This window comes from Artemia sp. Qi Xiang Cuo, chromosome 2, assembly GCF_049724085.1.
Source record: "Artemia sp. Qi Xiang Cuo chromosome 2, ASM4972408v1, whole genome shotgun sequence".
Lineage (NCBI taxonomy): Eukaryota > Metazoa > Arthropoda > Branchiopoda > Anostraca > Artemiidae > Artemia > Artemia sp. Qi Xiang Cuo.
In genome coordinates this window covers 65321755-65348349 of record NC_142795.1, presented here as the reverse complement: position 1 = coordinate 65348349, position 26595 = coordinate 65321755, and the positions used below count along the sequence as shown (strand labels likewise).

General features: G+C 35.8%; 1 protein-coding gene across 1 annotated transcript in view; it reads right to left on the bottom strand.

Moving 5' to 3' along the window:
• Positions 1-2216: 2216 nt before the first annotated feature.
• The window catches only part of LOC148955504 (phenoloxidase-activating factor 2-like), a 57146-nt gene continuing 32767 nt past the window's right edge, over positions 2217-26595 (bottom strand). The window contains exons 4-9 of the mRNA XM_089107533.1: positions 19559-19848; positions 15130-15259; positions 11970-12117; positions 11101-11340; positions 4231-4432; positions 2217-2471 (exon numbers count right to left, since the gene is read on the bottom strand). Of these exons, the coding sequence (XP_088963659.1) occupies positions 2307-2471; positions 4231-4432; positions 11101-11340; positions 11970-12117; positions 15130-15259; positions 19559-19848 (1175 nt within the window). The 3' untranslated portion in view covers positions 2217-2306. The remainder of the gene's footprint in view (positions 2472-4230; positions 4433-11100; positions 11341-11969; positions 12118-15129; positions 15260-19558; positions 19849-26595) is intronic.

Sequence of the window (26595 nt, the reverse complement as noted above, 5' to 3'; positions counted from 1 at the left end):
AATCTCAGCGAATGATTGTAAAATAGTCATATTCAGAAACTGCAGAAAAAAACATAACACCCCTAACATATCTAACATACGAAACATACCTAGCACACAAAAATTTTACTAAGGGACCAGGAACTTAAAAAGTGTCTTTAATAAAAGAGTAATCTGTGTGTTCAGTTGACTAGGGTATTTTTTCTTTTACAATAGGGCCTTAATTTTTGGATTCAATTTCGTGGCTATTTTTGTACTTCACTTTAATAGATAGTAATTGAACATATGTTGATATATTTTTGATTCTAAAATAATAAATTCCTCAATATTAAACGACTTTATTTATACTTTTCAATATTAGCGATATTCAGTGCAAAGTTTCCTAAACTATTAACCAGTTTGCCAAATTGGAGTTCCAACGAAGCTTGTCTTTAAGCCTATCAGGAAAAAAAGTGTTTACTGAAATAGAAACAATTCCTTAATATAGTTCAAAATTTGTGGTAAACTTGATATTTTAACTAGTCCATAGAATTTAATTAATTATTTAGTTAATCAAACTAATCGATATAGAAAGCTAATAAGGGAGAGTATTTTATCAGGTCGGCTTCGATATTATCTATATTTCTCACATATTTTAAGTAATTATTTCTCTTGCTATTATTTTGAAAATCTATGTAGCTTTTGTAAGGTAGTATTTCTTTTCTTTGTTTCCTTAACCTACATGATGATCCCTTAGTGTCGTAAACGAGTCTGTTTTCAGCTTTGTGGCTATGTGTAACTGGAAATTCGGTTGATAGTTGGCTATAGTGGTCTTTGGCCACTGACCACATAAACACCACATAAACACATGTCTTTGGCCACACAAACACCACTGATTTAAACAAAAAGCAGGCATAATGCTTTTTTATTATTTGACATGACATACGGAATTGAAATATGGATTTAAAAGAAATACGGAATTAAGGAAAATGCGGCATGTACTGATATTTACATGGAAATACGAAACAACTTTTTATAAATGTCATTATAAGAAGACTGGCAACTTTTTTTTTGTTTCCTTGACGGTTAAAGATATGAACATTCTTTATATGTAAACATTTTCTAACGGGTAGAGATTTGAATATTCTGGTAAACAAATTGATTCCGAGTTCGATGAAATGTTTCAAACAAATCTGATTTTCAAATGAAATGCCGTTTGTCTTATCGTCTTTTTAAGGCCGTTAAAATCATTAAGACCGTATTGAGACCGTTTAAAATCGTTATTTTTTAATAATTCCGTTAATATTTTTATTAAGACCGTTATTTTTTTATTAAGACCGTTAAAATGAAGACCATTTTGTGTTACACAGAAAATTGATTTTCGACCGAAAGGTCGTTTGTCTTATTTCTTATGAAGACCTTTAAAATAAATTGTTCTAATTTATGCAATCCGATTAACCTATCTTAGTTGAACGTTATATTTTCAAAACTGACTTCAAAATCGTTTCGACAAATAAAGCAGCGTTTTCATTTGGAATTTTAAAGAGTAAAACACAAAATGGATCAGCCAACTGAAAACTCCGTTTCCCTGCGTTTCGTTGAATAAAACAGTATCATCCAATTTTCATTGGTTGATTAACTTTCTGTTATGGCCGCAAAACGCCAAATAGGAATGTACCATAGCAAACTCGGGAAGTGTCGTTTTCTTGTTAGACTTTTGATAAAATGACAAACTATTTATATTAAAACAAATGCTTCTTGGTTTTAATTCATAACGTTTACTCAGCAAACCTCTATCTGTGACGTCATTCAATCAAGAATTTGTGATAATTGCGTAGAAAGTGAACTTCGAGTGGAGATATAAAATAAAAATAACTTGCTATTATTTAACGGGGAAGATAGTCACAGATCACAAGATGCGCCTTGTATAACATTAATAAATGCATAATTTTTAAATACATAGATGTAATTTAGTGGGCAAATACAAATAAGGCAAATCACAACTTGTTTTTGCGCAACAAAATTAAGTCCTAATTCGTGCGCTGTTGGATAGGAACGTTTCAGTTGAAAAATTGAAAAATACTTCTCCAAAAATGGACACAGCGACCCTTTAAATTGTAAGTTGGTTTATTGTCTGCTTCTTTCAGAATGTCTTAAGGTACTAAAATTTCTTCTAGTATGCAATTAGCAAACCTGACATCTTTAATTTCGGATCTACATTACTGACTCATGACGGGTAAGATTAGAAGTGCAAAAGCAAAATAATAACTTGGGTATATTAGGATATATCGTATGAAAAATATATTAAACAGCAAGAAGAAAAGAAGACAATATCACTCAGGTCTTTATCAGGGAGTTGAAATTTCTTTGATAATCCAGTCGACATAGCTTGCAACGTTGACATAAACACCTGGAATTCCTGGTTCAGCGCAGCCAATTCCCCAGGCTACTAATCCTACGACTTCAAATCGATTGGGCTCAGTTTCACAAACTAATGGTGACCCTCCGTCGCCCTGAAAATTACGAGTGCATTCTTTAGTTAGTTCAACTAATGAATAAGTAGATTTTATTAAACGTTAAATTAAAAAGAAAGAATTCGGCTAAAAGTACAGAGCAACAATAAAACTTGAAACGAAAATATATTATTCCGTATATAAGGGGTGGGGGGGTGCCCTTTCCTTAACCCTTGCTCTTTTCACTAAAATCTTAAAGTTCTTTACGAATACTTCTCATTCAACTTCAACGGCCCTTGTGCTTGAGCAGGCTTTCTTAAAGAAATATGACAAAAAGGCAGACTTTAGCGCTGTATATCGACTGATGTAAGTATGTTAATAATACGAGATAGGCCTGTATTGGACGTAAAAGGAAAAACTTTAGAAAGAAGTTCCAAAAGAAAAAGAAATCTCCCTTTAACACAAATACTTTTTTGTTTTGGTTTCCGCTCAGTTTAAAATTTGTTTGCAACTTTTCCGTACATGTACATTATATTTGCTCCTCTCCGTCAAGTGTCTATTACATTTAGGCTACCTTATTCAAAACAAATTAAAATAGCATGCTTGTACTTTTCCCAGAAAGTGCGTCAAAATTTGGTTACAAACTTTAAACTCAGGGATACTCTTTGGTTCTGTTTTGACTGATGACGACTCGTGTAATCTGGGGAGATTTTCACTTTACTGAAGATCACTTTACTGAAAAAAATACAAATGAATGTGCATTGTCAGTTTAATATACATATACTGATATTTAGTAATCAAAATGTTGATATTATTTGATTTATTAAAGTTATAAAAGTAAAAACATTTATATTTTTTTCTGTAAAGTGTAAATTTTGTTTTGGCCTTGGGAAGGCATAGGGGTTTTGGGCCCAAATTATGTTAATTTCTGCTCGTTTTGAGTTTGACTCGGTTATTTATTGTAATTTCTGTTCGTTTTGGGTTTCATTTATTTATTGATGCTGATTTGAGGTAGTTTCACGCTTGGTAGATTATGTGATTTTATTTTTGTTCATTTTTTGTTTAATGGAGTTCTTTACTTTTCTTTGAAAAAATTATTTTGAGGAAAAAGTTTTTTTTTATTAATCTTACTCAAGACACAAATACCGATTTTTTCATAACTTGTGGCATTATAAAAAAACAAACTCAATATCCAATATACTTTCCAATTATTCTTATTCGGGTTTCATTTCCTTTATTTCCGGTTATTTTCGAAATCAGCACACGAAATACCGTAAAAGTCGGCAAAAACTTCTTTTGTGTTTCTCACAAAAACTTCGATTTCGCAAGCCTGCGTAATTAGATTTATGGTGGACAATAGATGTCCAGGTTATACATGCGTTGCTTAACTTGCGTTGTTGTTTTTGCAAAAAAAAGTCTGTACATTTGAATATTTTCTGACTAAAAAGGGGAGTCGACTTACTTGAATGCAGAGCCGACTTAGCTAAAACTGCATCAACTGATACTATAGCCTGAGGCACAATAAAGAAAATCGCAGTTATGTAATTGTTTATTGTTTTTTAAACGAATAAATGTATGAATATTTATGTTCAGAATATGGATATGTATGTTCAGAGTAGAGTTGATAATAAGAAATTTCTTAGGAAAATAGAAATGGTAACCTTCAATTTGTTTTCATTGCCCAACGTATTAAAAAGCAAACGTTTTCATCCTTTCAAATTATCACTTTGGTGCGAACGGAAAATTATTTTCCTGCCTTTTGTGTGAGGATCAGCAGTCGATCTAGGAAGTTAATTACATTATTCCCTGAATAAATTACCTGGCAGGCATCTCTTCCTGGTTCACCACCTGCACAAACAAAGCTTGTTCTGTCGAGTTGGAATATAGGCCCAAGTCGAGTAGATCTCAGCCGGTTCTCGCAGTCACTTGCATGTAGGACAGGTACATCTACTTTTCTTAAAATGTACTGGAATTGACCTCCTGCGCCAAATGCGTCTTTTCCCCAGCCTGTTACCCAGCACCTAGAATATGCGATTTTACTTGTTCTTAAAACTAACTATAATTCTAAGTTCTTATTCACAGAAGAAAACTTGATTCCAATCAAATAGAGCTATGGATTCTTATTTTGCTGCGGAGCAACATTGCTGCTTTCACGGTTTTTTTTTTGCTCCAAGGTGATAAGAGATCCAGATTTGAAATTTGTCTGAGCTATGGGAGTCGTGGAATAGAGCACAAAAGTTCCAATGAAGTTTGTAAGATTCCCTGTTGTTTTTCAGAAAAAAAAAAAACCGTTGTTTTCCTCATGTTTCCCATAGTGTCAAAGAAAAACTATACTAGCTGGGAAAGTAAACTTTTACAGAATAGTCTATGTCGTGCTCCTGCAGAACCCGAAAATATTGCTTTACGTTCCAACCAAATATCACTTCTAAAATTTGATAAATCCCTGGGATGGAATTTCTCGGTACTTCCGTCGCTAATTTTGAGTTTTCGCTAACATACTTTGATTGTTAAGATTAGATATATTCATAATTAATTAATCATACAATGAATACATTGCGCTAATCTCCGAAAGGCTCCTAGGCCTATAAAAGAGAAGGAATGCATACGTCTCAATTAAGCACTAAATAAATAGAAGGAAAAAGTTAACTAAATTAAGTAAAATTAAATAGATTACATAAACTCCAATCGATGCTACGCAAAAAGGAGAAAAAGAAGAAAGAGAAACAAAGAAAAAAAACAAGAAAAATATCACATGAAAACAATTTTTTTTATAAGTCTTTTGAAGGTGTAAAACGAATGGCCTTCTCGACCCCGATTTTGAAAGGCATTACATATAAACTGACACGCAACAAGGGGTTAAAATCCGATCTTTCTGTTGGAGTAGCCTAATTGAAATATTCTCAGAACCACTGAGCAGATAATTGATCAGATACAAAGGATGAAGTAAATCTAAGGAACCTGCGAACCATTGAGCAAAGAAAAGTGAAAGATGAACAAGAAAGAATATAAAGTTTTTGAACATCAAGAAGCAGTTTAGTTGCTGAACATCCTGGATAAGATTTACAGCTTTATTGTAAGTGTTAGAAAGGGGTTTATGAAAAGAATGAAAAATATATATCCATATAACTCGGCAATAAGGAACACAAAAACGAATTAAACTGTGAAATAGGATTCTCAGACTATAAAATAATACCCTCTACAAGAACGTGCTTCTTTACGTGTAAAAACTTTACAATCATTTGCAATGCTTTGTTTTATAAAAGGAAAGAATATATTCGTTGACATATTAAGCGGCACTGTACTCGTACATCGACTCTATTCATGATCTCTCCTTTTAAGCAGAATTTATGGGCTTAACAAGGACTTGAAACGGGACCTCTAATTGTTTGTGTTATGCTTTCTTGCTTTGCTAGCAATATTTGTAGGTAAATTTTTATCAAAGGTATGGAAAAATAGCTCTCTATATAGGGAATATATAACAAAATACGATCCTTGTGCATCCTCAATGAGCAGACAGTGGTTGTCATTATTACTCAGCCTAATTTATTCTTCTATACATTTTTTTCTGAATTTTTAACTCTAATTGAACTTACGGATAAACTAAAACGCCACAGATATCGCTGAAAAATTATTTTGTTATGATAAATTTGCTTTATTTGTAATTCAATTTGAAGAAAAACTTTTTAGATTTAAAAAGAGGAAAAAGAATCTACTGGCTTCACATGAAGCCATTCCCGTCCAGAAAGTAATTTATAGGAATGCTCTCAATAAAACCGTCTTGGAGGGTCATGAATTGCTTTTATATAAGTTCTTCTTTAGATTAATTATGACTTAAAATTTGTGTCTCGGTAGAGGGTGAATTAATTTGGTTGTTTGAAATGTTCAAAAATGTATGCTGTCTTTTTGTGGACAATTTTTATGGTAAAGAAGGCGTTTTGGTCCAAACAAAGTTTCGAGGGGATAGATAAATCATTAAAGCCCTTACTTCTAGTAATATCCTTTCCTCTTGGCGTTCATACTCGGAACGCCATCTATAGTATATTCAAGGCTGTTGTGTCTGAGTTTGCATCTTGGCTGGTAACTTGGAAAAAGTTTCTGAATTATTTTGAGGTCTTTTCTTGTTGTTTTTTACACTCTAAAATTAGTTTTTTTGTCAATTAGTATTTGTCTGACCATCTCCAATTGTTAGAATAAGCCCTCTTCACTGGGTATTCTCACCAGCGCCATCTTGTTTCTCGGGTAGATTGGCACGCCATCTACAGTTTCAATTTTATATTGTGCCATTTTTGATTCTTTATCGTTAAGAAGTGTACTGGGAACTAGCAGAAGAGGGGAAGGAACCTCCCGCAAGCGACGTATTGTACCCGCCGGTATTAAGTTACCCGTAAATTGCGGGGGACAGTTGAGGGGGTCCTTACACTTCCCTTGTTCCTAGGTTCCTTCGTTGCCGAGCTGTATTTCATTTCGTACGAAGATGCCGCCCGATCGACTAGTCCTGAATGTGGTTTTAAATTTTGCTATACGGGCAAGGAGTACAGGAAATACGTCTGCTGACATTATCCAAACTGGTTGCGGATTTTTTCCTGAAGAGAAAATTAATGAAGGAAAGAAGTTTATTTGGTCCGAGGGACAGATGTCTACCCGCCAAACGGATAGGCAGAAGAAAGCGGATACGTTTGCGGACATTCTGAAAGTGTTGGATTACTGTTATAATAATATTGTCCAGCTACCGAAGTTCGTCATATATGAGCCGGATGAAGTACCCTCTATTCCTGGCGAAGTTACAGCGACTCTTTCGCGCAAAGTAAATGACTTGTGCCTAGAGTTCCGGAACTTCGTCTCAGCCCAAAGCTACGCTGTTCCGAGTATGTCTGCAACTACTGAAGTTTCTATCAACAGTGTCTCTATCAATAGTGGTCATGCTCATGTGAGTACTAAGCCATCCTATGCCGTTGTACTGAAAGACCTACCAGAGACTCTAGACAACCCAATTGCTCGTAAGGGTTTCGTGGATAGTTTATGTCCAAATTCTGACGACATTAGCGAACTTCGCAAGACTAAACAGGACTGGAAGCTCTACGTCAAGTCGAAGGCGACTGCAGAGAAGATTATGGAAAATATGAGGACTAGGACACCCACGGTTACAGCGTCACTGAAGGAGCGCTTGTTCATCGGAGTTCTAAAACGAGTCCCAAATAGTATGTCCCACACGGATGTCGAAACTATTGTCCCAAATGCCGTAAAAGCAGTGGAAATAGGAAAATACGAACATTCGAAAATATTCAAGGTGTACTTTGAATCCAGAAAGAATCTAGACCGTTTTCTCGCGGACTCCGTCCGCGTTGGCTACGAGAAGCTGCCTGCCGAGGAATTTAATTTCCTACCGAAACGTTGCTACTCCTGTCATGGACTCGGTCATGTGGCGGCAGATTGCGCCGCATCTCCCATCTGTGGCCGCTGTGGTGGCACTGACCACGTATCTAGTAAGGACAATAAGTGCAACAACGATATGTTCTGTATCACATGCAAAAAAAGAGGTCTTACATGTTACAGTGTTCGGTGCCCTTCAAATAGACCTACCCCAGCGAAGAAATGAATCGAGGACCCTTAGCCTCTTATGCGATTGCCTCGTGGAATATAAATAGAAATCTGTTAAGTCGGTCTGTGTTTTTGAAGGACTTTTTATCGAAGTGTGACATAGTGTGTATTCAAGAACATTTTGCAAACACTTTGAGCCTGAGCCTTTTGAAACTATCAACTAATCACAAAGTGTTCTCGGTTGCTGCGTGCCGCTCTCAGTCTCATGGCCGGCCTTGTGGTGGTCTAGCGACTTACGTGAAGTCATGTTTTACTTCTTCTGTCTTTGATTCAGCAAGTGACTTTTTAGCGGTTAGAATCCAGAATGTGGTTGTGCTGAATGTATACTTACCCACGAACTATCGCGATGACCGTTCTGAGAGACTTTGCCATTAGTGTCGCTCGTTTATCTAAGTGCTTGGGAAAAATAAAAGAGCAGGGCTTATGCTGCATCGTGACTGGTGACTTCAATTGTGACCTAACTGACTCACTTAATTCTTCTGGTGATTCTGTTCGTCCAAGTATTATCTTCGGACTGTTTGATGATGATTACTTGGTTGCGCCGAAGAATAAGAGTTTTACTTACGTCCATAATTCGGGTAGCACATCTAATTTAGACCATGTTTGTCACACGCGATCTGTAACTATTGTGGAAGTTGGTGTTAGTGATTCTAGTTTTACGTCAGATCATTTTCCTCTGTTTTTTAGTGCTCGGTTTGATGATGTCGGTCCTTCTTTTATCCCGTTTGCTAAAAAGTGATCTGTGTTTTATATTAGTGATTGGGATAGGGCGTCATCTGATCTCTTCCAGAATGCGTGTAATGATATTCTGGCGAAAATTCGCGTACCGTTTGATTTATTAATGCGGAGTTCAAAACAGAATATGCGGTATTCTCGAATTCGGCTGAATCTATTTTGTAGTGAACTTACTCATGCCCTATCCCTTGCATAAAAATCGGCGGTACCCATTAGGCGAGTAAAATCTGGAACCGAAGAGCCCGGTTGGTCAACTAATAGTAACTTGCGCAAGGCTTGCTTGTCGGCTAAATTTTGGCTCTCGGTCTGGATTGAAGCAGATAAGCCGCGGGATGGGTGGCTGAGAAAACTGTACATCTATACGAAACGTCAGTTTGCAAAGCAGCTCTCTTTGCATCGTAATTCGATTATTTCGTCTTGTTCGGAAGAAGTTCGGTCGCGGCCTAATAAGCTGTGGTCTAGTCTTGTGAAAGAAGCGCCAGGTCAAACCCCGTCTCTTATACCACTTTCTTCATGGATTGAGCATTATAAAAAAGAATTTTCTGCTCCGGATCCCCATCTTCAAAATAGTTATAAAGCGAGACTCCAAGATTTCTTTGAGCATGCATCTAGTCCGGGACCGATTATTACAAAGAGTCTGATTATTTCTGCAATTGGGAAACTGAAGAAAAAAAGTCTAGAGGATATGACGGGATTTCTGCACAACATTTGTCGTTGTGTGGGGGTATGTTTATTGAGCATTTGGTCCTCCTTTACCAAATGATATTTAATTTGGGAATTGTTCCCGATTCTTTTTCAATTGGATGTCTGACTCCTATCCCAAAGAAAAATAAACCTCCTTCTGATTGTTCGTCTTTTCGCCCAATAACGGTTTCAACTGTTTTTTGTAAAATATTTGAAAATCTGATTATTGAGGAGCTTCGTACTAAATGTACAGTTCAGGCCCATCAGTTCGGTTTTCAGTCTCGCCTCGGGTGCGGCCATGCTCTTTCTGCTTTAGTATCCGCTTTAGTTGACGCAGAAGATCGCGGTGAAAGCATCGCTTTAGCCACTCATGATGTAAGGCGCGCGTTTGATTCGCTTCTCCACGAGGAGATTATACTGGATATGGGTTTGGCCGGTGTTGATCCCTGCTCTCTAGCCCCACTGGCTGACATGTATGAAAATCTAAAAGCGGAACTTAAACTTCCTTTACCAGCGAGTGAGTGCACTAGCCTGTTGAATGATGTTGCTGTTTCTCCGCGTGGTACTCCCCTTCTCCCGGTAAAGAAGGGGGTAAGACAAGGTGCCATTTCGTCACCGACAGCATTTAATAACAGTATCGTAAAGCCGCAATCGAAGTCACTTATGACTTACATTCTGCGCGGTGTTGATTTATCTTTGATTGGTTATGCGGACGATGTACTGAACCTGAGCCGCTTTCTGCAAGGACTAGAAGATAATTTTACTCGACTACAACAAGAGTATGCTCAGATTGGACTTCAGTTTAATGCCGACAAGTCTGAAGTACTGCTGTTTAATTCGAAATCTGATGCTGGTCGAAGCATCACAATTGGTGTTTCTACTGTTGGGCTCGCCGGTGGCGTTGTATATCTGGGCCTTCCTATTGGACGGTCAATACTAGAGACGCGGCGGTTACTGCTTTCTCATTTTCAGAAGTGGGTTTCATTTACGTATAGCCGTATTGTGGCAAATAAGCGGAAGTTTGACCGTCGTCTGCTGGCCCGGGTGTACAATGCTATGGTTGTGCCCCATTATTTGTACCTCAGCCCATTCTGGCGTATATTTACGGCTACAGATAGACTTAAATTGCGTTCAGTGTACTACAAGTATGCAAAGTTTTTGTTGCGTTTACCACCATGGACAAGCAATCGATATGTTTCGCATCGGTACGGCATCAGGAATCCTGAAGAAGCTATCCTAGCGCAGATTACTCGATATAATTTGACACTTAAGTCCCATCCCTGGGCTATGATTCTCCAGCAGTAGTTGGCATAAGCTGTTGGTTGTTGTGTTTTGGTTTTTTTTTTTTTTGTTTCAGAGGAATTAGTGTTTTTGCGTTTTTTCTTGTATTTTGTTGTGCTCCATCTGTTTTTATTTGATGGGTAATAAATGCATTCATTCATTCATTCACATGTTCCTCCTCGCCTGGCACATATGTCAGTTTTCTTTTTTAAGGGGACAAGGGGATGAAGGGTAAGTACTAGAGGAAAAAGCAAAAATATATAAGTTACTTCGAAAATATAGAAGACTGTAGGAGGTTAGTGATTTCGAGGGGAAGGGACACAAGCCAAAAGGCCGTCCCATATGAATGAATTTACTCCTACTGTGTTAATAATAACAACAAAATACATGCCTTTTTCCTTCATTCCTCTGTGCGAAGTTAGGAATGCAAACAGGCGCCACGTGAGGAGCAGCAGCAAAATTTACAGCTTCAGGAAGTTTAAGCAAGGCAATGTCATTTTTTAGATTTGCCGGATTGAAAAACGGATGAATTCTTATGTCTGTCACAGGAACTTCAACGTATTTCAGAGGTTCGGTGTTCTGTTTGGCATCCCATTCACCAAGACGAACTTTTATACCCTGACCACCGTTACTAAGAAAGAAAAATAATGATAGTTTAAAAGATTTTGAAACTGATTTTACTGAACAAAAATATGACTAAATATAACTTTTGATAGTTTCAGGGTCAAACAGAATGACAAGTTTCTGGTTCTCATTTGATTTGGATACATATCAAATACGTGGGCTCGATAATAAAAAAGTAAAAATACAATCCAAAACAAGCAGTAAAATTTATTTACCAAATTAAGAAAAACTGTTAAAGCTTAAATTAATATTTGTGATAAATAAATTTCATCGAGCATAATTTTGGGGTTAAGCTAAACCTTACAATAGGATTACTTTGACAATTAAGTTATTACTAATTGCTATATCACTAGTGGTTGTTACTATGGCAAACCGTGATTTTTTTTTGTCTATTATTCACTAATGGAATTTAATTTTCTTTTTCGTTATTTTGTAGCATGATGATTTTATTCCTTTCCGGTATTTCTAACATAATATTTTGGCCTTCTTCTTACACATAAAAAGAGAATCAGCCTATTTTTTTGTTATGATTGAAAATGTAATATTCGGATAGTTTTGGACACTCTTGTAATCGTTATATAATGATTAATTTAGCATATTTAATGGTCTCTGAATTCTTAAAAAAATGTAACTCACGCATGTTGTGCTACTCTATGGGCTGCTGTGATAATATGTCTGCCGTCAATCAAAGCACCGCCCCCAATGTAGTTATTGTTAGGACCAAGAATTACAACCATCCAAGGGAACTCGCCAAATTGAGCTTGAGTGGGGTCAGGAACGAAATCTAAAAGAAACAGAAGTGAATTGTTGGAGCTAAAGATCTGATTAAAATTTGCATATGCAGCCCTTTGTTTGGCAAAATTAAAATTGTTTATAAAATACTGTTTTTGAACCAAGTATCTGAAATCCGTTTTATCAAGTGAAGAACCCCTGTAATTTACAAAATTTGATCGAATTACTTTGATTTACGAATAAAGATGTATTTCGTAAGTTCCAATTACACGAAAGAATCGTGCGGCAAGAACAAGAATTAATTCTTTGAGGATGTTTGTAAATTTTACTTTTCATGTGAAATTTGAAAATAAAATTGTCTTCGTTAGTCATTTATTGGTCCCGATATTTCAACTGGTTTGCCAAAAAAATATTTGAGTTCCATCTATAGCAACTGTTAAATAAATTTTGCATGGGTTTGTTTTGTTTATTGTCCTTTATCTCCCCAGAAAGTTATATTACTCATCATTTTAAAATTTAAGATATTCAAATTTGGGACCGTATGTATCGAGAGGCAGTTCTCTGGACTTGGTCTATTTGAATTCATCTCTACATACACAGATGAAAATGTATGTGTACGACCGCTCACAAGTATTTAATATCATTGCTCGTCTTTCCAGATGATGAGCGACTCAGTGAAGAATATATTAGTACCTTGTTGATTTTGCTTCATGCTATTTTGAAATTATATAATAGGATGGAGGTTGATGCTTTTTGGGACATCAAAATGGGTATGAAAATCTGTATTTATTCGTCTGGGTTTTGTAAATATTTTAGTGATGCTGCCGATGTCTGGGAGATTACTTCTTTTAATAAAACTTGTGTGAGATTTTTTACATTAATTACAAGCTCTGAAGGTAGGGCTCCGCATATGACCTCTACTTAATTAGGGTCTTGTCAATAATTTTGAAATCGACAGCGTGTGTGGACTTAAGGTCCATCAGCTAAAGATGGTAAGTTATGAAGGAAAGTGTATTAATTCAGTTACAGTGCATTTGCATGGCTTCTCTGGAACAATCTATGTCCCATTTGGCCTGAAAAAGAGCCTAGGCAGAATGAGTTAGCTTTGGGGGGATTCTTGTTAATTTATGTTGAAGAATGTCTCTAAGAAGAAGGGGAGAGTGCCTCATATGTGTGAAACCCACCTCACTTATTCAAAATGGCTGGGTATTTGCTGCCCACTTCTTCCAGCAAGACTTCGGTTCTTGTATGAGGATTAAATAAAAAAAACAAGTTTTTTTAACTGAAAGTAAGGAACGCCGCTAAAACTTAAAACGAACAGAAATTATTCCGTATATGAAGGGGGCTGTCCCCTCCTCAACGCCTCGCTCTTTACGCTAAAGTTTTTTTATTGTTTAAAAAAATAGAGTTGTGAGAAAGTCAAACTTTAGCGTAAAGAGTGAGGCGTTGAGGAGGGGACAGCCCCTTTCATATACGGAATAATTTCTGTTCGTTTTAAGTTTTAACGTCGTTACTTACTTTCAGTTAAAAAAACTTGTTTTTTTATTAAATTTTTTAAAGTTTTTGAATTAATGCAGGTTTTGATTTTGTCTCACAGTACAAGAATAATTAAAAAAAAATTTGCATATTATATTTGGTTAAATGGCTTTCTAGAAACTTGTTTAATTTTATTTACGAACGTTTTTATTAGTAATAAATATACGTAACTTAGAATTAACTTACGTAACGAACTTCTATATTCATAAATTTTTAACACGTATATTAGGGGGTTCGCCCCCTAGTCAATACCCTGCTCTTTAAACTATAGTTCGAATTTTTTTTTCAGTTCTTTAAAAATGACCTCTTAATCACAATCAGTTGATCAGTTGAAAAACTTTGTTTTTTTTATTTAATTCCTGATCTTTTTCTTTAATAATGCTGGGAAATCCGGCGCCCCCTTCATAGCAATGTCCCTTCCCCCATGAAAACTTCCTTCATGGAAAGATCCTTCCATATAGCCCCCCACCCTCTCCTTCCCCCACCTACCAGAAAAAATCTCCTCTGAAAAAGTCTGTATACTTCCCAATAACCAATACTGTATGTTAACATTGAGTAAAGTTCATAACTTTCAGCCCTCCCCCTGAGGACTTTGGGGGATTAAGTCATCCTAAAAGACATTTTTATCATATTTTCGACCATGCTGAACAAAACGGGTATCTTAAAATTTTGATTGGATGACTTCTGGAAAAAATGACCATGAAAGCGGGCCTAGTTGCCCCCCATTTTTTTGGTAACTTAAAAATGGCACTAGAACTTTTAATTTCCGTTCCAATGAGCCCTCCCACAATATTCTAGGACCACTGGGTCGATACGATCACCCCTGGGAAAAAAAAAAACCGAAAAAAAAAACAAAAAACAAAATTAACACGCATCCATGATCTTTCTTCTGGCAAAAAATGGAAAATTCCACACTTTTGTAGATAGGAGCTTGAAACCTATACAGTAGGGTTCTCTGATACGCTGAATATAATGGTGTGATTTTCATTAAGTCTCTATAATTTGTAGGGGGGTTTTCCTCCTTTTTTCGAAAATCAGCCAAATTTTCTCAGGCACGTAACTTTTGATGGGTAAGATTAAACTTAATGAAACTTATATATTTGAAATCAGAATTAAAATCTGATTCTTTTGATGTATCTATTGGTATCAAAATCCCGTTTTTTCGGTTACCATTGAGCCGGGTCGCTCCTTACTTACAGTTCGTTACCACGAACTGTTTGATGCACCCCAATGAATGTTTATAAAGCTGTGTTTTGTAGGGTTTCAAGTTTCTCTAGGGCTGATTTCTAGTTGGGCCATACACTAACAGGCCATGTCCTATTTAAAATTGTGGCATTCTGCTGGTAGAGTGAAACATTTTTGGAAATCATAAATGAAAGTGGTAAGAGTAGTACAACCAAAAAGGAAAATAATGTGTTGTAAAAATTTAGAAAGTAATAAAGTAAAGTACAGAAAGTAAAAGAAAAGTAAAAATAATACCTTAAATAAAATAAAATAATAAAGGTAAAATTTCAAAAAAAATAGTTACCAGGAATTGGTTGTGGTTTTGGTGCTCCACATTGTTGTAAGCCTGCTGGTGGTGAAGGAGCAACTGGTGGAAGAACTGGATTTGAAACACAACAGTAAACTAAACCGGCTTGACAAATATTGGTAGGCGTCTGAAAATAAATACAAGGAAATTTTAAAACGTAAATTATGAAAGAGGGGATAAAACAGGAATTGTGAAAGAAAAACAGAGTAGGTAAGCTTATGCCTTGAGTTATGGCTCTGGTCAAAGAAGCACCATTTTCTCTCCAAAAATCTGGAAAATATACAAGTAAGTAGCCTCTACATCTCGAACTTTTCTTTCCTTAAAAAAACGTCTTCTCGAAAATAAAAAGTTAAGGGGAAATATTAAAAAAAGAGTCCTTAAAAATTAGGGGACTCGAAGATAAATTTGAAGGGATACAGCAGGTAGAAAAGATGAAAGTAAAACAATACACTACATTAATTTACTTCTGGTTCTACCTATTTACATGAACAGAGCTCCATAGATTTTAACTTTGTTGTTATTGCTATCAATTTTGGAATAGTTGTGAGTATATTTGTCAATACTAGCAGACATTAGTATCAGTTTATTTTAATGATCTGTGCTTCAGAAAGATTAGAAGATTGCTATTGGAGAAAGGATTAGTGGAAAAGATAAAATTGTTTGCAATATAATGGGAATCATTTGACTTCTGACCATTGGTCAGAGGCATATACTTCCAACTAAAGGAAAAATCTACCTATTTAACTGGTAAGTATCTGTAACTAATTTGATGTCTGTGTAATGCAACAGGTAGCTGAAGCCTAAAGACAAGCATATTCATCGGAGATGTTCTAATATCTATTAACATGAAAGAATAAAACTTCCTGTGAAAGAACTCTTTAAAAGAAAAGTAAAGAGACACATTAAAGGTTAAGACGAGCAGAAGCCCAGAAATAACTATCGAAGAATAAGTGAAACAGATATTAATTGAATATTTACATCAAACATCAAGATAAAGTATACTGAATAGATGAATAACAAAATCCTAAACGAGTAAAAATTAAAGTAAATACTCAAACCAAACTTAGCACTAGCAGAAATTACTACAAACAGGAGTTTGGCTAATGCCCTCCCCCCCTACCGTAAATCTTCTAAAGTCTACTGTCTCATTTGTGTTTTATTGGAAATTATAAATATTTTGAACAGTACACTTTACTTTTTCAAAACATCGACGAAAAATAAAAATAACACCACAGTAATAATCAAGATGACTGGAAATAATTAATGAAAATAAACTGAAAATGTTTAATATGCAATAATATTAATTCTTGGAAATCTCTGCAATTCAAGATTTAATTTAAAAGTAATCTTTTATTTTTCAGAATCATATTTATAAAAATAAAATCAAATACACTTTAACGTTTTACTTAGAATATATTTATATAATAATTGAAATCTGTCAATTGATTGACGGTCTAACTTCTACTGCGACTATTAGCTAAGTGGGTTAGGAACTGATAAATCTGTTAGATACACCACGCCCCTATAATAGCGTGTGGTCGCTTTATTTTAATGACTTATTGTCTTTTTCCTTGTAAACGGGTATTTCCCAAAACTGTTTAGGGAGTAGATGCTGTTAATTAACAGCTGGCTTAACCCTGGAATACTGTCGGTTCCTAAAAGTTGCATTAATACTGTCGCTTCTTAAATTTTACGACTTTTACTTTGAATGCCTGCAAAAAATCGGGGAGCCGAGGTACCAAATAGTATTTTTAACAGTGCATCGACTAAATATGAAACAATACAAAAATAGAAGAATTAGTCAAAATTTATATATTGTTGCCACAAGGGACACACATCTTCGTTCGATGTTCTGCACAGATGGCCCCACCACACTTGTTACAGAAGGTGGTAGTCATCCTACGGAGTTTCGAGGGACAGAGTGAGCAAATTTTGCGTTCTCGGTCCTGAGCTGTTGGGCTTCCAGAAGGACTAGCAATTCCTGCGACATCTTCGATGTGTTCACGGAGTGAGCGGCTCAAATTTCTATTTAAGAGCCTTTGCTGTACGTGAGGCTGCACTAGCTCTCGGCAGAGTTCCTTCATATAACATTTCCCTGTAGGAGGCTTCTCTCCAATCTTTCCGCGGTTGAAGCTATATACCACATAAAAGTTGATGGAAATGATGTTTAGGAGCCCATAAAATACACATAAGGGCCACCTTTTAGTTTTCCTCGAACAGTACATGTCACTTCGCATTTGGTTGAAGGTAGCAACCCCACCTTTAGTCGAGTTGTAGTACTCGATGACTTCTGGTTTTCAACTTGGGTAGGCCAAAGAAGGTCTCTCTTGCATTTTAGACAGTAGAACAACCATTTTGTTTCGTTTTGGGACGTATGAAACCATGGTACGCCCCTGGTCAAAGCAAAACATTGAACTCCGTTCAGTACGCTTTTTGGTCTGGAGAATTTCAGGAGGAATTTCACGTTTGTTCTTTCGAAGCGTTCCAACAAGGTCAGGTTGTACGGAGGTTTCAAGAGCTCTTCAGCCATTGGAATGGAAGTGAATCAATTGTCCATAGTTTTGTTTCTATTGGAACCCCAAATTGGTCTGCTAAGCTCTCGAACGAAGTAATCGCCTAGAGGCAAACCACCTGTTCGAGTTCCATTACCCAGGTATGGGATAGCATTTATCATGTATTAGGTGCCCACGTCACACATCCTTACAATTTTATTTCCATATTTGTTCGGCTTGCTCGGTATATACATTCTAAAGGGGCATCTTCCCCTAAAACCGAGCAATTGCTCGTCGATTGCAGTGTTGGCCCCTGGCTTAAAACTACCTTGACAGTTCTTGATGACGCCTTCCCACACCTCTCTTATGGCAGCAAAAGGGTCATTCTGTTTCCTGGAATTCCTCGTTTCTTAATCGTCAAATCGGAGGCAATCAATGAGAAATCAGAATCTTTCCTTCGACATTGTAGCCTTATAGGCAGAGCCGCTCATATTGGCATCAAACATTTCGTCAACAGAGAGATTTCCGTCTTTTAGTGCTGCCGTAAGAATGAACAATAAAAATAAACCTTTCAGCTCTATCCTATTTGTAGGCTCCTCTGAGGCTCTAGCTGTTCCGTAGTGGGCTGCCTTTCTTTCAATCTCTTCATTCGTATGCCACACAATCTTGTCCACAATCTCGTCAGACAAAAAGACTTGAAAAGCTGAGAGAGGCGTATCATGCCGCTTTGGCGGCATCACCTACAGGGCCAGCCACGCCTCTGATGAGATTTCGACCCAAGGGTCTCCCTCTGTTGGTTTTCTGTGAGGATAAAGCTGACCACCTATGTCTATCTTTTCCTCTGAGCAATCGTTTCGATGGAACGACAATGAGTCGTTCGCCAGGAAGTTCCAAACTTAGTAAGTTCTTTTCACCACTCTCTTGATCTTCGTCTGAAGATTTAGACTGCGTTCGAATATTTGCTCTTGCTTGCCTTCACACAGATGCCGATGCACTTTGACGACCAGTATCTTCATCAGCATTTGTGTTGGACAGATTGCTATTGTTTTGTTCTTCAGGTACATAATCTTCATCGGAGTCTTCGCTGTTTTCCAAATCCTCCAGATCGTCTCCAATTAGATCTTCTTCAGAGTCACTAAGAGTTGAGATTTTATCCTCTTCGGCGCTTGCATAGAGTAATTCTTGGATCTTTTTTTCTGTAAGCCTTCTAGAAGCCATCTAAAAGAAAACAAAACATCTAAAAGAAAAAAAAAACGAAAAGAAAAAGAGACGAAAAGGTGTAGTGTCTGTAACGTTCCCGCTCCTGAGGACACATGCACATTCCAACCTAGGCAGATGTTGAAATTAGAATTTTAACAACTTTTGTCACAAGAAAACTGACACAAAACCAAGAAAAAACTGAATGTACTAATTCTGATTTTTTTGCAAAAAAGTTACACTATTACTGTCGCTTCGTAAAATTTACTACTCACCCTCGTTATCTTGGAAACGAGCAGGGATCCGTTCAAGTCTGAACTTGCCCAATAACTGGCGTCTCGAAAAAGGAATTTACGTGAAGTCACGTCTTGTTATGTGATACCGTCTACACGGGAATCTCTAAAAACGGTTTGGCGTCGTAAAATTTACGATGCGACAGTATTCCAGGGTTAAAAAAGAAAGCATTCACCTCTAAGGTCTTTTCACATTCTTCAGTATGTAGAAGTTACATGCTTTGTCTGTATCGGAGATCGAAAGAGTATTTTCTCTTGGTTTTAGCTTCCGCTAGGTTATAACTATTTTCGTCTCCCCTCTCTCTGATAGGGTGCCAAATGGGGGCTCATGGGCATCAATAATACCCGACAAAGTCTTCATGTGGCTAGGTTTCTTTTAGATCTAAAGTATAATAAAATTATTTGGAATTATAATTAAGGTGTGGATGAATGTGGAAAACATACCCTATTTACAATCCGTATGTCAATCAATCCTTGTCCGTCTTCGCTTCCTGAACCAGATTGCAATCCTTCCCCCGGAGGAGGCGGGGGAGGCAAACTATTTGGATTGGCTATACCACTACCAGGAATAGCAGGACCGGGATTATTACAGTTGGCAGCAGGAACACAGAGACAATTACCGTTTGACGGTCCATTCGGAGAATACGGACTTTTTTCCAGTACTGTAACATTCGTTAGTTCACCATTGCCTTTATTTGATCCTTTAACTTGCACATTGGGTTCTGGTGGTAGATCTAGAATAAATTTAGCTCAGTTGTTTAAAAAAAAACATTTCGATTAAATTTAAAAACTGGGTTTTTCCCTTGGTCAAGTGAATTCTGTTATAATGATATATGACTGAAAATTGCTGGAATGGATCTAGATCTGAAGATAAGGCCCCGCTGGGATAAATTTTGGTTCCTACTTCTAGTCCCTCCCTATTGATAATGTCTGAACAATTTCATGAAGACAGCTCTGACTACTCTGCAGAAGGGTAGAATTGGACGTAGAAGCTTAAAAATACTTTCCTTGACCCTAATTTGTACTATAGATCCATTCCTAAGAATTCCATTGAGTCGTTGCAACAACTCTATCTGCTGTAGCAAGAAAATCGCAATCCAGAATATACACTACTGCCAATATTTTTCTGCGAATAGGCTCTTTATAGAAATTAATGTTCAGAATCAAACAGTTCGTGTAACGAACTTTAAGTAAGGAGCGACCCGTCTCAATGGTAACCGAAACTCTAGAAAACGTGTTTTTGATACCAATAGATATATCAAAAGAATCAGATTTCAATGCTGATTTCAAATATATAACTTTCATCAAGTTTAGTGCTACCCATCAAAAGTTACGTACATGAGAACATATGTATCATTTTAAAAAAAAGGGGGAAAGACCCTCTAAAAATTATAGAACCTTAATGAAAATCACACCATCATATTCAGCGTATAAGAGAACCCTACTATAGAGGTTTCAAGCACCTATCTATAAAAATGTGGAATTTTGCATTTTTTGCCAGAAGAAAGATCACGGATGCGTGTTTATTTATTTATTTTTTTTTTTCCCAGGGGTGATCGTATCGACCCAGTGGTCCTAGAATATCGTGGGAGAGCTCATTGGAACGGAAATTAAAAATTTTAGTGCCCTTTTTAAGTGATCGAAAAAATGAAGAGCAGCTAGGCCCCCTCCCACGCTCATTTTTTCCCAAAGTCACCCGATCAAAATTTTGAGATAGCCATTTTTTTCAGCATGGTCGAAAATATGATAAATATGTCTTTTAGGATGACTTAATCCCCAGAAGTTCCCAGAGGGAGGGCTAAAAGTTATGAACTTTACCCAATGTTAACATATAGTATTGGTTATTGGGAAGTATACAGAAGTTTTCAGGAGGTTTTTTTTCTGGTAGTGGGAGGGAAGGGTGGGTCGGTGGTTATGTTGGAGGATCTGTTCATGAAGGAAGTTTTCATGAGGGAAGGGAAATTGCCATGAAGGGGGCGCCGGACTTGCCAGCATTATTTATTGGTTATTGGGAAGTATACAACCATTTTCAGGAAGGATTTTTTCTGGAGAGGGGGGGGGGGCTAGAGGAGGGGGGCACTCTGGAGAAGATGTCCGTGGAGGATGGTCCTTGGGGGGAAGGGACAGGTCTATGAAGGGGGCGCCGGATTTCCAAGCAGTATTTAAAAAACGATCAGAAATTAAATAAAAAAACAAGTTTTTTCAACTGAAATGTAAGAAGGAATATTCGAACTTAAAACGAACAGAAATTATAACGTATGTGAGGGGGTTCTCCCCCAAGTCAATACCTCACTCTTTACATTACAGTTTTTTTAGTGCTTTCAAAAGAGCTATCTATTCTAATTAAACGGCCTTTGTGATTCTCGGGTTTGTGAATCAAATTTTTTTTTAACTTTTAACGTAAAGAGCGTGGTATTGACTAAGGGGGAACCCCCTCATATACATAATAAAATATAATTAATAAAAAAAAAACAATAAAAAAACAAGCGATACGGCTCAATAGTAATCGAAACTTTTAAAAACGGAATTTTTATGTCAATAGATGTATCGAAAGAATTTTTTTATAATTTTGCTCCTAAATATATAAATTTTATTAACTTTATTATTACTCATCAAAGGCTATGAGCCTGAATAAAATTTACCCGATTTTTTAAAGAGGGGCCCCTACAAGTGAGAGAATTTTAATGAAAATCACACCGTCAGATTCAGCGTATCAGAAAACCCTATTACATAGGTTTCAAGCTCATATCTGCAAATATCTGCAACTTTGTATTTTTTGTCAGAAGAAAAATATACGAATATAGAAGTTAGTTACGTAAGTTAATTTATAAAGACATCCATTTAGCAAAAGAAAAGTAAAACTTCTATGCAAATAAAAGCTGCATTAACTAAGAAACGATCAGAAATTAAATAAAAAAAACAAGTTTTTTAAACTGAAAGTAAGGAGCGACATTAAAACTTAAAACGAACAGAAATTATTCCGTATATGAAAGGGGCTGTCCCCTCCTTAACGCCTCGCTCTATACGCTAAAGTTTAACTCTGTCTCACAACTTTATTTTTTAATACAATAAAAAACTTTAGCGTAAAGAGCGAGGCGTTGAGGAGGGGACAGCCCCTTTCATATATGGAATAATTACATTTCAACTGAAATGTAAGAAGGAATATTAGAACTTAAAACGAACAGAAATTATAACGTATGTGAGGGGGTTCTCCCCCAAGTCAATACCTCGCTCTTACGCTACAGTTTTTTTTAGTGCTTTCAAAAGAGCTATCTATTCTAATTAAACGGCCTTTGTGATTCAAGGGGGTTTGGGGCTGTACCCTCCTCAACGCCTCGCTCTTTACGCTAAAGTTTGACTCTGTCTCACAACTTAATTTTTTAAAACAATAAAAAACTTTATCGTAAAGAGCGAGGCGTTGAGGAGGGGACAGCCCCTTTCATATACGGAATAATTACATTTCAACTGAAATGTAAGAAGGAATATTAGAACTTAAAACGAACAGAAATTTTAACGTATATGAGGGGGTTCTCCCCCAAGTCAATACCTCGCTCTTTACGCTACAGTTTTTTTAGTGCTTTCAAAAGAGCTATCTGTTCTAATTAAACGGCGTTTGTTTTTCTTTGGTTTTTGAATAAAAAATTGTTTTAACTTTTAACTTAAAGTGCGTCGTATTTACGAAGGGTAGAACCCCCCTCATATACGTAAATAATATATACGTAATAAAAAAAAACAATAAAAAAACAAGCGATACGGCTCAATAGTAATCGAAACTTTTAAAAACGGAATTTTGATGTCAATAAATGTATCAAAAGAATGTGTTTATAATGCTGATCCTAAATATATAAATTTTATTAAGTTTAGTATTACTCATCAAAGGCTACGAGCCTGAGAAAATTTACTCGATTTTTTAAAGAGGGGGGAAACATCCCCTACAAGTGAAAGAATTTTAATGAAAATCACACCGTCAGATTCAGCGTATCAGAAAACCTTATTACATAGGTTTCAAGCTCATATCTGCAAAAATCTGCAACTTTGTATTTTTTGCCAGAAGAAAAATATACGAATATAGAAGTTATAGAATATAGATAGAATATAGAATATAGATAGTTGCGTAAGTTAATTTGTAAAGACATCCATTTAGCAAAAGAAAAGTAAAATTTTTATGCAAATAAAAGCTGCATTAACTAAAAAACGATGAGAAATTAAATAAAAAAAACAAGTTTTTTTAACTAAAAGTAAGGAGCGACATTAAACTTAAAACGAACAGAAATTGTTCCGTATATGAAAGGGGCTGTCTCCTCCTTAACGCCTCGCTCTTTGCGCTAAAGTTTAACTCTGTCTCACAACTTTATTCTTTAAAACAATAAAAAACTTTAGCGTAAAGAGCGAGGCATTGAGGAGGGGACAGCCCCTTTCATATACGAAATAATTACATTTCAACTGAAATGTAAGAAGGAATATTAGAACTTAAAACGAACAGAAATTATAACATATGGGAGGGGGTTCTCCCCCAAGTCAATATCTCACTCTTTACGCGGCAGTTTTTTTAGTGCTTTCAAAAAAGATATATATTCTAATTAACCGGCCTGGGTTACTCAGAGTTTTTTGAATAATTTTTTTTTTTAACTTTTAAAGTAGAGAGCATGTTGCCGACTAAGGGGAGAAATGCATCATATACGTAATAACATATGCGTAATAAAAAAAACAATAAAAAAACAAGCGATACGGCTCAATAGTAATCGAAACTTTTAAAAACGGAATTTTGATGTCAATAAATGTATCAAAAGACTGTGTTTATAATGCTGATTCTAAATATATAAATTTTATTAAGTTTAATATTACTCATAAAAGGCTACGAGCCTGAGAAAATTTACTTGATTTTTTAAAGAGGGGGGAAACATCTCCTACAAGTGAAAGAATTTTAATGAAAATCAAACTGTCAAATTTGCGTATCAGAAAATCCATTACATTGGTTTTAAGCTCATATCTGCAAAAAACTGCAACTTTTGTATTTTTAGCAAGAAGGAAAATATACGAATATAGAAGTTATAGAATATAGATATATAGATAGAATATAGAATATAGATAGTTACGTAAGTTAATTTGTAAAGACATCCATTTAGCAAAAGAAAAGTAAAATTTTTATGCAAATAAAAGCTGCATTAACTAAAAAACGATCAGAAATTAAATAAAAAAAACAAGTTTTTTAAACTGAAAGTAAGGAGCGACATTAAAACTTAAACGAACAAAGATTAGTCCGTATATGAAAAGAGCTGTCCCCTCCTCAACGCCTCGCTCTTTACACTAAAGGTTTTTATTATTTAAAAAAATAAAGATGTGAGACAGAGTTAAACTTTAGCGTACAGAGTGAGGTGGTGTGGAGGGGACCGCCCCTTTCATATACGGAATAATTTCTGTCCATTTTAAGTTTTAATGTCGCTCCTTAATTTCAGTTTAAAAAACTTGTTTTTTTTATTTAATCTCAAATAATGGCAGAATCTAAAGGTGTTTGATAACACAGGCACTTCTCGATCATTAACTTAAGATGAAACTTTGGTCGACACATCCTCTACCTTTTGTAAATCCACCCTATTCTTCTCTTAAAACATTGTCTGCGGGATCTCTCAGTCTAAAAGGCATAATATTACTAAGTAATTCGCACCTACAGAGACCAGACTAATTCCTCGATAATTACCACACTCACTCTTATCACCTTTCTTATACAGTGGTTTAATTAAGGTTTTCCTAAAATCGTTAGGTACTTCCCCTTTTTTCAAAAATCATATTCATAATCTTCAATAGCTTATTTCCAACCTCAGAGCCACCATATTTAAGAAACTCATTTACCACACTATCAGGACCTGGAACCTCATTATTTTTTCATACTTTTAGTATTGTCGCTAATTCTTCGTCACAAAAAATCGTCCTTCAAATCCAAGGTATCACAAACTTTTCATTTTCCTCTATATCTTTTCCTGCAACTCTGTCTCGGTTTAGCACGTTCTCAAAATGCTCTGCCCATCTCTCATTAATTCTTCTCTTATCACTAATTGTGGCCTCCTTACTATCCTATCTTTAACTGGGACAAGTCAGGATTGACTACTCCCTCTCAATTTATTAACATGCCAGAACAATATTTTACTATTATGTCGTCTTGCTGCATCTTCCAGATCCTTGGGAATTTTATCCATGGCCTCCACTTCACACCTCCTTAGTTCATATTTTAATGCTTTCTCCACTTTCTTTACATTCCTTTTGTTTTCATATGTAGATAATTTCGGAGACCACACTGCCTTTCCATGACGATAAATAAAAGTTCAAATAGGGATAAAATCCTTTTAATAGACAGTGATGATAGAAATTCACAAAAATACCAGATATTTCGGTCACATATACAGTGACCGTCATCAGTAGTAAAACTAAAATAAAACAATTTAAAACAAAAGTTTATATACTAAATCAAATAACACTACATATTATTTGAATCTCTAATTCTTTTCAAAGCAAAGGCGGAAGCTATTCTCTTTGACCTTCTTGGATTCGGTTCATTAGCGTTCAATGATATAACATTTGGACAAAGGTCAACTACATTGGGTGAATTGAACTTTACTCTGTCAGATTTTAATAAATTATCATAGATAGAGTCCAGCCCATATTCACCTGTATCTCGATTCAAAGCAATATTCTTGAATAAGATTTTCTTTATTTCAAGAATTTCACTAAAATTTTGATTTAAACCATGATCCCTATAAATCAAAGAGACATTATATAACACAATTAAATGGTCTTTAAAATTATAAATATTTTAATAAAGGGCTGAAGTGAAATATTCATACTTAGAATCTAGATTTAAAGCAGAAGAAATAGAATCTTTGTGTTGTAATAATCTCATTTCCAAACTCTGGTTAGTACGTCCCACATATGAGCTTCCACAAGTACATGGGATCTGATAAACCCCACTTTGTTGCCCCAATGAAGTTAGATCCTTCCCCGAATTTAGAAAACTACCCAAAGTATTATTACTCTTTAAAGCTACCCTTAGACCATTGCCTTGTAAAATTATTTTAAGTTTTTCACTTAGCCCGGGTACATATGGTAAGGAACAAAAAACATCCTTCTCCCGAGTTGTCTCCAAGACTACCTTAGAAATCTCTAGAAACCTTTTTCTTCTTTTTGAAAAAGTCTGGTTAATTAACCATTCTGGATACATGTTACTTATTAGTATTTTCTCTTAGAAAAGACAACTCCTCCTCAACAAATTTTGGAGAGCAAATACTAAAGATCCGATCAGTTAAAGAAATGATCAAACCAATTTTTACTTGGCGAGCGTGACCGGAACTGTAAGACAAAAATCTATGGTTATTTGTCGGTTTTCTGTAAATTTTAAAATCCAGACTATTTTGATTTTTCAAAAGAAGAACATCTAGGAAAGAAAGTTTCCCATTCTCTTCCAATTTAACAGTAAACTTTAAATCCAC